At 39.1% G+C, this 15,857-nt stretch overlaps 1 protein-coding gene across 2 annotated transcripts; it reads right to left on the bottom strand.

Annotated features, from left to right (window-relative positions):
- Positions 1 to 3,301: 3,301 nt before the first annotated feature.
- Positions 3,302 to 13,975, bottom strand: C21H14orf28 (chromosome 21 C14orf28 homolog). Of its 2 annotated transcripts, XM_070775498.1 has the most exons (5): positions 13,835 to 13,975; positions 9,682 to 10,206; positions 7,671 to 7,760; positions 6,230 to 6,364; positions 3,302 to 5,442 (listed from the first exon to the last, which is right to left on the bottom strand). In XM_070775498.1, exons 2-5 carry the CDS (start codon positions 10,203 to 10,205, stop codon positions 5,259 to 5,261), a joined length of 933 nt encoding a protein of 310 aa, XP_070631599.1. In that variant the 5' UTR covers position 10,206; positions 13,835 to 13,975; the 3' UTR covers positions 3,302 to 5,258. The 2 variants fall into 2 exon arrangements, with proteins under 2 accessions (XP_070631599.1, XP_070631600.1); XM_070775499.1 differs by lacking the exon at positions 7,671 to 7,760.
- Between the last annotated feature and the right edge of the window lie 1,882 nt (positions 13,976 to 15,857).

Genomic DNA, 15,857 nt, shown 5'->3' with positions numbered 1-15,857 from the left:
CGACAGAGAATGAGATGGCTGGATGGCATCGCCGACTTGATGGACATGAGTTTGAGTAGACTCCGGGAGTTGGTGATGGAGAGGAAGGCCTGGTGTGCTGCAATTCATGGGGTCACAAAGAGTTGGACATGACTGAGTGACTGAACTGAATGGAAATTAAAAATGGTTAGGCTCTGAAGTTAGATGTAAAGGGGATAATGAAACAGGAAGGGGACAGGGCATAACCTTTAAAAGAATGACATAGCTTTTGTGGACACAACAAAAACTGGTTAGAACCAACTAGGTCCAAGATGGCAGAAGATTCAGCTTCAGACCTTGAGCCTTATATGCTCACTGTAATGTATCAGCATACTAAATTACATACCCATAGGAGCCATGACAATTCTGAGGCTGATCATAAGAAGTCAAAAAGTTGGTAATTGCCCAATTCCTGGAAATCTCCGCCCCTTCTTCAAAATAGTCGGAATAATCTTCTTGTTCATTAGCCTATGAAACTGTGTACAATTGTGTTGGTTGCTCAGTTGTGTCCAACTCTTTGTGACTCTATGGGTCGTAGCATACCAGGCTCTGCTGTCCATGGGATTTCTCAGGCAAGATTACCGGAGTGGGTTGGCATTACCTTCTTCAGGGATCTTCCCTACCTAGGGATTGAACCCTTGCCTCCTGCATTGCAGGAGGATACTTTACTGCTGAGCCAGTGGGGAAGCCCAGCCTATGAAATTACCCAGCCCATAAAAACTACCTCCCTCATATTTCAGGGCCTCTTGCCTTCTGAGATGGCCCATACTCTGTCTGTGGAGGGTGTTTCTCCCAAGGCTGTTCTTGTCTTTGAGATGGATGACATTCTATGGCATGTATAGCTCTCTAAATAAATCCACTTCTTACCTATCACTTTTTGTCTCACTGAGTTCTATCTGTGATGACACATAAAGAACTTGAGCTTCATTAGGTCCTGAGACCAGATGTATGATCTTAATTAAAAGGCAGTGGGTTCAAGTCCCAATCTGAGTTGTGTGGTTTCAAGAGGACCTTACAACTGCCTTTGAAATTACAAGTCGGCCAACCTGGAGTCTCCTTCCTCCAAACCTCCTCCAGGGATGCTAGGCAGCGAGTGGGGAAAGGACTGTTGCAAAGACCTCACAGCTGTTGTTACACTCCTCTGTTAGGTAAACAGGCATACATAGAAAAATCGGGCTGTATCTGGGAACAGTTTATACCATCAGAGTGTTGCTTTCCAGCTGTGGAACCTGGATACTAGTCTTGAGATGTTGATAGAGAAACGTAAAGGAATGATATCCTTCTTAAAATAGAATAATGAGTTCTTGAAGATTTGAGAAAAAAAGCATCTGAAGGCGTTTTCAGGTAGAGATATCCGAATAGGTGGTGACTGCAGTTTTCTTCAGAGACTCACTTTCCTGTAGGCGTTTTGTTGTGCCAATTATTTCTATCACCCTCATGCTGGCTCCCGGGAATATACATTTCTTTCTTCAAAGCCCAAACTCCTTGGTTCTCTTCAGTACTATGGAGCCATGCTGGATTTTTCAAAACATTTTTACCGGTGTAAACCATTGGGTGGTTTCATGGATGATCATTTTCTTCTTTAGCCTTTTTTGACGGTTACTGATTTCTTACTATGTATTATTTTTATAATCATCTTAAAAATCAGACTTTACAAAATTCAAAAGGAAAACAGGCAAGTAATAAAAATATAGCTAAGCATAACAACAGCAGGCTTCTAATTTTACCATGCTGTTGGTTTTCCAAACGTTATCATTTTTGAGGGCCTTACCAGACCAGCTCACTTTTTCATTTTCAGTGGTACTCCTTTTGATACCTTATGTACCTCACTGCGAAAACAATGGGTGGACTATGGAACTGATGGCTCTTTGAGGGTAAATAATCTAAGGTATATCCTTAAGTAGATACCAGCATCCGAAGAAATCACCTAGCTCCCCACCAACTTTCTCAACTTCCCAGAGATAAAGCAAAAGGCTGCTTTCCCTCAGATCGAATTAAATTTGAAGTTAAGAGCTGTCCAGTTGAGCAGATGGTGAACCCTGGGCCAGTTGGGTGGGTAGGAACTGTTAGTAAGGCATCAAGTTGTCAAGGTGAACTTTTGAAACCTATGTGATTTTAGCTTTTAACAAAGGAAGATGGTAAGAATATAGATGTTTGCTCAGGCTGTTGTTTAGTAGTAGTAATTGCTGTCGTTTTTACATTGAACTGTTTACCTTTCCTGCTTACTTATAGTGCATTACAATTATTGTCAAATAACTACTATTAAATCGTTTAATCATAAAACTGTTGATATGCTCAACAAATACGGCATTTTATGTGTCACAGTAGTCATCTGTTTATATAGCTCAGCTGTTTGTTCATACTCTAAGAATAAAATAGAACCTAGGATTCACGCTTGTGGTGATGATCTTTCTCCTCCTCTTTGATGGGATCGGATCCAGTGACAATCTAGGTTAAATCAACCCTAATAATTAGTAATGGAGAGCTACTTTGAAGGATAAATCTAAGATCATTTGTTAAGTTCTGGGTGGAGGGTAAAGTTTCTTTGAAGAGAAGTTGGAGAATTCTACTTGTATGTTGGAGAAAGTGAAAGTGAAAGTCACTCAGTCGTGTCCAACTCTATGCGACCCCATGGACTGTAACCCACCAGGCTCCTCTGTCCATGGAATTCTCCAGGCAAGAATACTGGAATGGGTAGCCATTCCCTTCTCCAGGGGATCCTCCCAACCCAGGGATCAAACCCGGGTCTCCTGCATTGCACGTAGACTCTTTACCATCTGAGCCACCAAGGAAGCCCATATGTTGATTTCCCCTAAATTTGCTTTGTTCTTTATCCCCCTTTGATGGAGGTAGGGTTTTAAAATAATTTCTGCTCTACCCTAGGTGTAGTTGTGGTTTGTGACATTCTGATTAAAAACATATTTTGATTATTCCCTCATACCTTTTGTCCCCCTCAGCATTCCAATTTCTCTAATAGTGTTTAAGGCTATAAATTTTTTTCCATACTCTCACCTTCACATTTTTTGATAATCTTGTTTACTTCATACTTTCTCACCCCTTTCCTAGTCACTATTTGGAGGGAATAATGTCTTCAATTACCACCATAACAATAAAATACCTATTATCCTTAAATCCTAATCATCTGGGGTCCAGAAGGCATACTTAAATTTCACTACATTAATTCCATTACTGATATGAACTACTGCTCAAATAATTTTTAAAAAGATCTGAAAAGTTCATTAGTAAGACAGAATCTAGGAAACGTGCCTGTACATGAAAGAGGTAGAAAAAATGTTTTTTTTTATTAGCATGTTCAAGGTAGTCAAGATGTTAACAAACATTTCAATCCTCACAACAACCCTGTGAGGTAGGTATGTCACTGTTTCATGATAAGCTAGAATTATTCCAAATAAAGTGCAATTCATAAAAGAATAAATCTGCATCAGGAATAATTTTGTTAATGGTACCATTTATGTATATACTAATATTTGTGTTTCTGTATACTTGGATTCATGCAGTAAGGTGCCCCCAGAAAAGTATACTATAAATCAAACCCTATTTAAATACGTGCGGAAACTATTTAAACAAACTCTGGGGTGAATTAAAAAAAAAAAAATAGATCACTACTTTGAGCAAATACTACGAATATTTCTTTTTTACATGATAAAAAGGCATACTCATCAATGTTGCACTTATATTTATCCATTCTTCAGTAAGTTATCTTAACATGGCACCAATGCAAGACTTAATTTATTGAATTAAACCTTAGCAATTTGGTAAATGGCAGTGAACTGTGATGCTGTGTAGAAATCTCCAAATATATTGCACTCAATCTCAACCCCAGACCTAGGGACAACCACACTGAAAACACTAAAATAAATGATGATAGATTTCAAAAAGTATTTTCCCTTGAGAACATTACTTATTACTTTTCCTTTAAATTGCAAAAGGAAGAGAGATCCTAGGTCTTTGAAGAAGAAACATAATATTCTGATAACTACACACTTTCGGTGATTTATACTGCAAATCAAAGAAAGTTTCATGGTATCGATTTACTATTATTAAGGCAGCACACAGATGTTACCCCCAAAACCTAAGTATTTTTCCCTCTGTGCCAATGTGACTTACTAGGAAGAGAAAGACAACTGACCTTTGAACAACATGGGTTTGAACTGTGTGGATCCACTTATACAGGTCTTTTTTTCAGTAAACATGTACTGTAGTACTACATGATTTGAAGTTGTCTGAATCCAAGGATGTGGAAACACAGGTATGGAGGGACAACTGTAAAGTTATATGGGGAAATTTTGGCTGTTTGGGGGATCAGGGCCCTAGCCCCCAAGTTGTTCAAGAGTCAACTGTATTCTCAGGCACCCATTTTCTTTTACATACATGTTTAAAGTACATTTCCAATGTTCATTCAACATTAGTAAACATACAGTTTGCCTGACACTTTTTATAGCTGTCTTATCTGCAAAATAAATTTTTATTAGAGAACCTCTATTACATTTAAACATTAGTTATATAATTTATTTGAGTAAAAATAAGCTTAATTAAGCTTGGAGCTTAGTTAACACTTAAAATCCACTGCTAGGTTTTAATACTTTAGCAAGTAAAGTTATTTGCCATGATAAAGAAATGATTCAAGTCCAGAGAAACATTCTTACCAAAGTATTTTTAAAAACTTGCTGCAGGGACATTAGGCAAGTCAGGTAAAATAGACTAAACCATTTCTAAGTTGTACATTCAAATCCAAACTAGATCCAATAGTGCACTTTGGATTATAATGAGGTAGGGCAAATAAATACAGTCAGGTATTTTGAACTGTTAAATTTATATAAACTGAAAACTTATTTGTACCCAGGTTTTATTTGGATATCCAAAAGGAAAAATTGAGAATTCAAATGATGAAGTATTTTCTCAGATTCAAAAACAGAACTGTAAAAAATCTTTGAGATACATATAAATAAAAAATACAAATGCTACAAGATATATTTTATTTCAACATAAAATATGCTTGTATAAAAATAACCTGGGATTAAGAAAAAAGAAATACAAACATTTTTGCATAGATTCTCTATATAAAACATTTACCTGGGGCTAAACACTAGAAAATACACCTCTGAAACTAATATAGTTGAACTATTTCCTTGGATACCAAGTATATACAAAACAAAAGCCCTTCATCTGGGGGAGCATGGGCAGGAGGGAAAACAATATAATTTAGCATCAGTCTATATTTATTTCTCTGTTGCTCGAATATAAACCAATGATGACAAGAGGAGAAACTCTGGGGGTTTATTTAACAAAATTAAATTCACATTTCTGAGGCCATCATAGTGCATCCAATGTCCATCAATCTGAAAGGCTGCAGAATAATGATGTTCCTCTTTGTTAAACAATGTGGCACCTTCCAACAAATACCTGCAAATTAAATGACAAAGTGTGGCCGAAAATCACAGTACTTTGTTCTTACAAAAAAACAGTCCTTACATTCTTAACTAAGGAATAAGATTATTTACATTCTGTTATCTGAAAAAAGACATTCATCTGTAAAAAAAAATGTACTATAATTGGTAATTTGGAGTAAGACGTTTAAGAATTTTAAAAAATGATACATTTTTAAGGGCATTATTTTAATAGATTAACTCATGAACTGCATGGTTCTATTATATAAGAGAAAACACAAGAAAATGTTTAAAGGCAAAAAATTAAAAGAACCCCTTGTATCTTAATTTGGATTTTAATTGAACAATGACAGTAATATTTTATGTTTAAATGACCTCATACTATACACTACTTTGGCCTGAAATACAAGTAATGGCCAGCCAGAATTTACTGTTTCCTAAGTCTTAGATACTATCTTAAACACTTTAGACACTGTCATCTCTGTTTTATAGATAAGAAAACTGATGTGTAAACTGGTTGCTACTGGATCAATGTCACATCGCTTGAAAGGTAGGGCTGGGATTTGAACCCAGTTCAGTCGATTCTATAGTCTAAGTACCTAACTGCTATGTACACTGTCAGCAACTGACTCCCTGTAGTATATTCTGATCTTATTTAGGATACATTCATTTAGAGATAGCTTTTATTTTTTTTTTTAACAATATGTATTTCCTTAAGAGCTAGTCAAAATCATGATAGAATAGTAGAAAAATATAAATAAAATTCTTTTATTAGTCATGTAAAACAAACAAAAAGCACCTACTTGTGATCAGATAAATCCAAATAATAGGGGACATATGCAAGATCTTCAGATTTCCAATGCTGCATATTTAAGACAACAAAAGGGGGTGCCCCGTGGCAGAACACTCGTTGAGAAAATTCTCTTAAGCCACCACACCTAAAATTGAAAATAGGCATGAACTTTATTACACTTGAGACAAAGCTGCCTTTTATCACTCTGAGTTGTCCTTATCACTTAATTTCATAATAAGCATATTATCTATTTAGGTATGGGAAAATTGTATGACTGTATTAATACTTTATATGCCTAAGTCTCAGAGTTTATAAGCTGAGAGAGTCTATTTATGAGAAAATGACATTTTTAAAACTCCAAGAAAAGCTAACTATGTTTATCTCAGCTTATAAAAGCATGTAGTCTTTTGAACTGACAGAAACGTTTTTATTCAGAAAAAAGGTTTTCTTTCTCTAGGCTGGTTTCAAATGAGAATAATGGCAGAGAGGCAATAAGATGATTCTTACAGTCTTCTTTAGACTAAATAAAATTCCCTGATTGGCTCCTGTTGCCATTACGATGCAGCAGATTCTGTTTTCTTAGAAGCACCAGGTATTAAGCATATGAATTAAAATAAAACAAATACAATTAAACGGTAAAATCTCAATTAACCGGAATGCTCAGGGGACAGTATTTAGTGGACAAACACTGACTAAACTAAGTTATCTGGAAACCATTTTGTTTCAGTATTTGTTGCAAAAATACACCTAGTTCACTTTCTGGACTTAAGTACAATTAACTGAAGGTATTTTATTCTTTCCTTCTTTTGTGATTAATTAGGTGTAAGATCATCCTTCTAAATATTAATTCTCCTTGTTCAATACTGTAGATATAAAAATTAAGAGACTGGGGTGAATATGTTCTGCCTCTTTGGATTTCCTTTTTCTTTTCTTTAACTAGGTTAAACTTTTTGGTTGTCATTTACTGCTTTCTCACTGACTCAATGTACATGAGTTTGAGTAAACTCCAGGAGTTGGTGATGGACAGGAAGGCCTGGCATGCTGCAGTCCATGGGGTTGCAAAGAGTCGGACACGACTGAGCAACTGAACTGAACTGAACATAAATGAAGAGTACAGAATCCAGTTAATTCTGTACTGGGTCCAGTACAGGTCCAGTACAGGTCCAGTACAGGTCCAGTACAGAGGGTCCAGATTAGCTGGGTTCCAGTTAAGCAAGGTTTTATTGTACCTACTCAGCAGTGGGGGAAAAAAAGGCATTTGCTTTGTATTCATCAAGCAACTGCAGCACAGCATAAAATGGTATAGTAAACTAGAAGGTATCAAGATTCCAAAAATATAAGGTTTCCTAAACACTTGTGAATTGCTGTTTCATAACAAGCATACCCACATCCAGGTTTCTTTATAAGAAACACAGAAATACTTTCATCTTAAATGTCTATCATATACTCACCCATGCTCTTCACACAGTTCAATCCTGGAACAGAATAACTCATCCACAGCCAGTCGTATCAAGTTTCCATGTGGAATTTCTTGGGGAGGACTATAACAATTGCAAAATGCATGTAAGAAATGCTTCAGCATTTTACATGTAAATATATTAATGTTGCTCAGTTGCAAAGTCGTGTCCGACTCTTCGTAACCCCATGGACTGCAGCCTGCCAGGCTCCTCTGTCCATGGGGTTTTCCAGGCAAGAATACTGGAGTGGGTAGATACTTTCTTCTCCAGGGGATCTTCCTGTCCCAGGGATTGAACCCATGTCTCCTGCTTAGTGGGTGGATTTTTTACCGCTGAGTCACCAGGGAAGCCCAAATATATTATGTGGATAACAAATTTTACAAGTCATCCATTATTAGTAAAACACATATAAAAGTGTAACCTCTGTTATTCATCTCTGTATTTCTTACAGACAGTATAGAAACCAGTTGAACTTAATAAACATTAATGCATGAAACTTTCTAAGAAACATTAAATATATATGTAAACTGATCCTGAAACACACAGTTGTTGCTTTAAAAATTTCTGAGAGGATTAAATAGAGTGGATCCTGGTCCTGATGTAAGAAAGCAGGATCCAGAATTAGGAGAGCAGCTGATTAGTTACCTGACTCAATGTTAGTGACAGCCAGTGTTGGCCTCAGTTTCCTGATTTGTTAAAAAAAAAAAACTTCCTACATACTTCAGAGGTTGTTTTACATACAGGATTAGAAAATAGGCAAAAGACTAAAAAGTTATATAGAGTATAATGAAAACTATTTATTGAGAGGCACAAAATGCTAGTATTAATATAGGGCTGTAAATACATTATAGTTTCAAAACATATGTAAGTTAAAAGATACTAGTTTTTTCTAAAAAAACAAATTTCTGAAGCACTTTTAAAAAGTCCATTATGGTTTTAACAGTAACAACTTTTTCCCTGATGGAAATTTCACAATCAACATCATCCTATCAGCAATACAGCAAAATGGCCCAAGTGTATTTCAGAACAAGAGAAACAATAATTGGTAGTCTCTAAAAAGAATAACAGATCTTCTGCTTTCCCATTGTCTTAAGTATAATGCTGTAATAGTAAACTAAATATGCTATACAGAAAACGTGAATATGTTTGGGTATGTGACGTACAATCCCACAAGGGAACAATCTGTTCGGCAGTTTTCTTCCTGGACCACAGGGCCAAGTATGCTTTCTGACAAAAATGTGTTTGGATCTGTTTTTCTGTCCTGTTTCCCACTGCCACCCGCAACCCCCACACTGGCAATTATCCCTTTTCCAGCTCATGTGCCCTTGGGGCTTTAATGTTTCCCAATACTCCACTAGGATTTGCCAGTTTGGCCTTCCTCCCTGTCATTTTACCAGCTTGAAGGCCTTCCTTTTCTCCCCTCAGCAGGCTATCAGTACCTTTCTAGCCAATAAAAAATTTCCTTACATCTGTATCCTTTTCAGGTATTAATATTCCCAAGTTTGGGATTTCTATCTCTAATTATGCCCTGGCCATGACATGGAGTACTTTCAATCTTCCTGTTCATGTAGAACTAGCCTACCTGACAGGGATCTATTCAGAGAGGGAAACATTTCAATATAGTATTAAGTGTCGTTGGAGAGGTTAAATCTGTGATACAAGGCATTATCTTCCTAGCCATATTAGTAATTTCTGAGTGAGAGGAAAACATTGTGCATACTGAATAGGTCATTATTTTGCAAGTGTAATAGTTATCAATTGGTTTTGTAAATCCTGACATGTTTAGATATAATAGAAGAGTAATATTTTTTTTTTTATCATGGAACCCACTAAAGAGTCTTGCATTTGCCTGGCTGCTTTATTTATAAGTTGTTGTACACAGGGTCTGTACATTAAGAAGTACTTTGACTATATCTATCTATCTATTTTCCTATCTATCCATATCATGCATTATAAGCATACTACTTTTGCTAAAAGTGACAAAAGAGACTTTAGAACAACTTACTTTATATTAATTGTGCGTTGCTGATCTTCCTGCACTCGAGTGGGGCATCGCCAGTTGGAACAGTAACTCTCTTGTATGGTTGACATGAGATTTTCGAGATTTTTTGTAAAATTATCATGTTCATTCCCAAACAAATCAATGATTAATGAAGCTTTATGAACTTCAGACTTGTATTGCTGTTTTTCCATTTTGTCCCAAATCCAAAGTAGCTTCACGGTTGTAAAACTGTAGGTGTCCATTAAATAAAGAAAACAGTCTACAAACTCTCTACCTAAATGAAGAGAGAGTTCCCGGGGGAAATTTTCATTTTCGTTGAGAATGACATACAGCAACATCAAGAATCCATCTATGGTGCAGGTATTTTTCAGTCTTATTTCAACATAGAGTGGTGTACAGGAGACTGCTTTGCGGCCAGCTTTGATAGTAAAAACACCTCCCCAAGGAAGAACAGGCCTCCAAAATGAGCGATCTTGGTTATAGTTATTTTTAATTGATGCTTTGATCTCTTCAAACAGTGTCTTCATCCTGCATTTTAAAAGTTTAAGATAGTACTTGTAAATTTGTGACTATCTTTTAAATGCATGATATATGTTGAAATGAAAATAGAGCTATCTAAAGATTAAATTAAGTTTGGTTAAATAGACTCCTAAAGGAACAAAAAAATTTTAAAACAATTCAAGCCATGAGCCATTTTTTCAGCAACATGCATGGTCTCTGGAAAGACCATTTAAGAAGTTGTAACCTTTTTTTGAAATACAGAATAGTCATCTGATGGACCTTTTTATTAATTATCAGTTCAGTCGCTCAGTTGTGTCCGACTCTTCGCAACACCGTGGACTGCTGCATGCCAGGCTTCCCTGTCCTTCACCAACTCCCAGACCTTGCTCAAACTCATGTCCATCTAGTCGGTGATGCCATCCAACCAATTATTATTGGTTATATTGCCGATTTTATCACTGACAGAGGAAAATCTTGTAATGAAAAAATCCTAAATAAAACTATTCAAAGATACAGTCTAAATTTGGTTGAGTGCATTCCTAATGTAAACCTCTTCCTCCAAAATACGAGCTGTGTTTCATTTTCTTGTTAATATGTGTGGTTCTACTTATGAAACAGATATGATGGAATTCTTAGTTGGGGTACAGAGAAAGGCCGACTGGTTTCGAAAGATAACATATGAAGAGTACTGTAATCTTGAGAACTTAATCATATTAGCACAGCTAAAACAAAAATCATTTCTATGCACTTGGAGATTTTCACTTGCAATTTAGGACCATGCTGCATGCTAAGTTGCTTCAGTCGTGTCTGACTCTGTGCGACCCTATGGACTGTGGTCGGCCAGGCTCCTCTGTCCATGGGATTCTCCAGGCAAGAATACTGGAGTGGATTGCGATGCTCTTCTCCAGGGGATCTTCCCAACCCAGGGATCGAATCTGGGTCTCTTACATCTCCTGCATTGGCAGGCGGGTTCTTTATCACTAGCGCCACCTGAGAAGGACCATGCCAGATATCCTATAATTTTAAATACAGAGGCCAGGCTGGGACAATCTTGTTCAGAGTTTGGTTCATTATCCTGATTCTTCTCTCTGCATGTTTTGGGAATGAACTGAGGTGTCCTCCTTATTTAAACGGGCACTTATCTTCCCCCACCCTTATGGCAGAAAGTGAAGAGGAACTGAAAAGCCTCTTGATGTAAGTGAAAGAGGAGAGTGAAAAAGTTGGCTTAAAGCTCAACATTCAGAAAACGAAGATCATGGCATCTGGTCCCATCACTTCATGGGAAATAGATGGGGAAACAGTGGAAACAGTGTCAGACTTTATTTTTCTGGGCTCCAAAATCACTGCAGATGATGATTGCAGCCATGAAATTAAAAGACGCTTACTCCTTGGAAGGAAAGTTATGACCACCCTAGATAGCATATTCAAAAGCAGAGACATTACTTTGCCAACAAAGGTCCATCTAGTCAAGGCTATGGTTTTTCCAGTGGTCGTGTATGGATGTGAGAGTTGGACTGTGAAGAAAGCTGAGTGCCGAAGAATTGATGTTTTTGAACTGTGGTGTTGGAGAAGACTCTTGAGAGTCCCTTGGACTGCAAGGAGATCCAACCCGTCCATTCTAAAGGAGATCAGTCCTGGGTGTTCTTTGGAAGGGCTGATGCTAAAGCTGAAACTCCAGTACTTTGGCCACCTCATGCGAAGAGTTGACTCATTGGAAAAGACTGATGCTGGGAGGGATTGGGGGCAGGAGGAGAAGGGGACGACAGAGGATGAGATGGCTGGATGGCATCACCGACTCGATGGACATGCGTTTGGGTGAACTCCAGGAGTTGGTGATGGACAGGGAGGTCTGGCGTGCTGCGATTCATGGGGTCACAGGGAGTCGGACACGACTGAGCAACTGAACTGAAGTGAACTATCTTCCCCCCAACCTTGAGGATAACTAAGAGCTTGGTTTTAAAGTCATTGACAGTATTCTAATAAACATGTTGGTGTCATATGTATGTATATAAAGCAAAATTGAAAAAAATTAAAGAATGAGGTCCTAATGAAACTGAATTGAAAAAAATTGCTTTACTTTATTTGGAACAAACAAATGTCTAAACTAAAAACATCACAGGGTTTTCCAGTATGTTTCATGTTTTGCATTTTCATGAAAACGGGAAGCATCTGAGGAGGAGGAAGACAGAAATTAGTGACTGAGGTCAGTGTCTTATTTTGATCATAGTTTCAAGTGCCACATCCTCCCAAGCACAATATGAATCCAACTCTCAGTGCTGTAGACCTATGTGTTTTGTGCAGAAAATTAAGTTCAAACCTATTTTCTAACACCAGCAAACTAAAAATTCAGTTTTACCACACACACACAGTATTTCTGACTTAGGCAAGATACTGTGGACTCTAAAATATTCAACACTATATTTAGTCTGAAGTGTAGATGTTTATATATAGTTGCTAACATGCTGGCTCTAGTCAACCACTTAGGAATAAGAGGGAGTGGCAAATTTACATCCAAGGAAACACAAACTCAGTTTCTGCTTAATGAAGAAGAAATGTTCCAGAACATATTTTTTTTAAAAATCACAAGGTATTTAAATATTTAAAACATGAAAATAACATTCCTCATGGTTTGACTGATTTCTGTGGCATTTTAAAGAACTTTATAGCAAAGTCATTATGATTAAGAGCCTGAGTTCAGATTCTTAAATATTGCATTAGAAAGGAACTGTAAATTTCTGTAGTATTTTTTGCCAAATTATCTTTTAGACATGACTAAATAAGTACTGCTCTGTAAAGCAAGTTGCACTCTAAGAGAATTAAACATATATTTTATAACTACATATATATTTAAAAATATATACACACACATAAAATGATTTCTCTAGCCTTTTTCTGGAGAAAACAAAAGGAGAAAAAGAGGATTGGAAGAACTAAAGGACACATAGTCTAGCTTCTGCAGTACCGTGGTGATTTGTTCTAAAGTAAATTACGATAAAAGCGACTAAAAAAGACCAGAAAATGTGCAAAGAACTTTACTTAAAATTGTCTTTTAAGTTTTGGCCACACTGTCAAAAACACCGTTTCGTTAGACAGTGATTTGTAAGTCCTGGAGGATTACTGGCTTTATTTTCCTGCCTCAATAGGCCCCCTAGTTTGAACAAACCAGGAAGACTCCCTAGACTTCTATTTCCTTGGCAAAAAACGACACCTTTTGCGGTCGTTTCCAAGGGTGACAATCTGTACTCCACGCTGGTCGTGAAGACCAGACCATTTACCCAAAGCATTGAATACCATACACCCTAAGAGTTCGGGGGTCCTGAAGGTCCCCTCCCGAGTTAGCTCCCCCAAATAGTCGAGAAAGAGGCCCGCAGTCCCGCTCGAAGCAGCGCGGGGCTGGGTACGCGGTGGGCCCCCACCTCCACCCCGCCCACCCCGCCCCCGGCCCGCAGCTCCCGGGAAGGCCCGGCACTGAAGACTGGCCCTGGACTGCGGGTGGATCCCCGAACCCGGAGCCGGTGAAGGGGCTGGGCATCCCCTGCCCGCATCCGAGCAGTGGCCCCGCTGAGCGCCTGGGACTGCGGGTAATGGGCAAGAGGGCCGGGCCGCGGAAGGCGTCCGGCCAGTCTCCGTCCACCAGGAAGCCGACTTTTCGTACCTCCCCGGGGACCGAAGACCGCCGGTGCCGCCGCACCCGTCGCCGCCGCCGCTTGCTCATGGAGAGTCCGTGCCGCCGCCGCCTCATCTACTAGCACTGCCGGCTGTTTCGGCCTCCCCCGGCGTGAGCGCTGGGCTCCGGTACGGCCTCCATCGCACCCGCCGCGGCGGGAGCCAGAGCAGCTCCAGCGCCCAGGCCCGATCCGACCGGACCCACGGAGCCAGGACCGCGGGACGCGTAGCTTCTTATTACGGAGGAAGATTCGGCCTGACCTCCTCCCCCCTCCCCCCAACCCCGGGACCTAGTCTCCAGCTGCCGGACGCCGCTGCTGCGCAGGCGCGAAGAGGGCCCTGCCAAACGTGCGTGTGGAGGGTGTGTACACAGCATCCGGATTCACCCAATGGGTACCAGGATCAGGTGCAGGGGGCGGGACCTCGCAGAAAGGGGAGGTGTTCCAGGGTTAGAAAGTGGGTGGGGCAGCCGGAAGTGGGCAGGGTTTGCACGGAGGCGGAGCTTTGTTGGCAAACCTGCTTGGCTTTTAGGGGTTTGTACCATTTTAGGACTTTACTTGATTTTGGTTTGCTTCTGCTTCTGGGTATTTCAAGTTCTTAAGTCAAAAAATGAAAGCTTTGTTTTCTTTGTAAGCTAAAGTTATTCAAACTTTTGATTTAAGTATGTATTTAAGGAAAATTGAGTTAGTGTGTTAAATACTAATTTTAGTGTTCAGGGTATTAATTGGCCAATCTTCTGTAATTTACAATGGACGTTAATAACATTTAAAGAAATTAGGGCTTCCCAGGTAGCATGGTAAAGAATATGCCTGCAAATGCAGGAGACATCAAGAGATGAGGGTTCAATCCCTGGGTCTAGAAAATCCCCTGGAGAAGGAAATGGCAACCCACTCCTGTATTCTTGTCTGGAAAATTCCATGGACAGAGGAGCCTGGTGGGCTATAGTCTATGGGGTCACAAAGAGTCGGACACGACTCAGCACGGACGCAAACGTGAACATACATATATAAAGCAAAAATAGATAGACCTAAGGGAGAAATACTTGAACTATAATCATAGTAGACTCTAATAGAGGTTGTCACTGAGACTTTATCACAGCTTTTTCAGTGGTCTTCCCTGGTGGCCCACCCGGTAAAGAATCTGCCTGCAATGTAGGAGACCTAGGTTCGATTCCTGGGTTGGGAAGATCCCTTGGAAAAGGCAATAGCAACCGAGACCACAATTTTTGCTTGGGAAATTCCTTGTATAGAGGAACCTGGAGGGTTATAGTCCATGGGGTGGCTGCAGGACTGAGGGACTAACACTTTCACTTTCTCAGTTACAGAACCACTAGACAAATTATCAGAAACAGCATAGGAGGGCTTAGCAAAAGAATGAACTAATTTGACTATAGATACAGATATGAATATTGATATAGGGAATATTTATTAATGACATATATTATATAACCCCCAAATGGAGTACTTCACTAAAACAAAAAGATACTGCTATATTTAAGTGCAGAAATAAACTTCACAATCAGAATGAAGTCATACACAAAAGAACACACTGTTGCTGTATGAATCCCATTATAGAAAGTTTAAAAACAGGTAAAATTAATTGGTGCTGTTAGCAGTCAGGGTAGTTGACCTTTGGAGGGTATGTCTGTAATGAGGCAAGAGAGTGGTCTTCTGGAGCGTCGATAATATTCTCTTTTTTGATCTGGTTGCTAGGTATAGCTGTTCTGATTATAGCTCTTTTTATTTTGTAAGAAAGAAAGAAAGAAAGTGAAGTCACTCAGTCGTGTCCGACCCTGTGACCCTGTGGACTGTAGCCTGCCAGGCTCCTCTGTCCATGAGAGTCTCCAGGCAAGAATACTTGAGTGGGTTGCCATTTCCTTCTCCACGGTATCTTCCCAACCCAGGGATCGAACCCCGGGTCTCCTGCATTGCAGGCAGATGCTTTATCCTCTGAGCCAAACTACTTATAATTTTTTCACTTTTTATATATGTTTCATTTCAATAAAGATGTAC

Source organism: Bos indicus, chromosome 21 (genome assembly GCF_029378745.1).
Source record: "Bos indicus isolate NIAB-ARS_2022 breed Sahiwal x Tharparkar chromosome 21, NIAB-ARS_B.indTharparkar_mat_pri_1.0, whole genome shotgun sequence".
Taxonomy (NCBI): domain Eukaryota; kingdom Metazoa; phylum Chordata; class Mammalia; order Artiodactyla; family Bovidae; genus Bos; species Bos indicus.
This window is presented reverse-complemented; position numbering and strand designations above follow the sequence as displayed.

Excerpts from the sequence above, each read along its gene's own strand:
- C21H14orf28 (XM_070775498.1), bottom strand. The coding sequence starts at position 10,205 with ATGAAGACACTGTTTGAAGAGATCAAAGCATCAATTAAAAATAACTAT. Across the intron at positions 7,761-9,681 it reads CAACGCACAATTAATATAAA|TCCTCCCCAAGAAATTCCAC; the intron begins GTAAGTTGTTCT and ends CAATTGTTATAG. Across the intron at positions 5,443-6,229 it reads TTGGATTTATCTGATCACAA|GTATTTGTTGGAAGGTGCCA; the intron begins GTAGGTGCTTTT and ends TTTAATTTGCAG.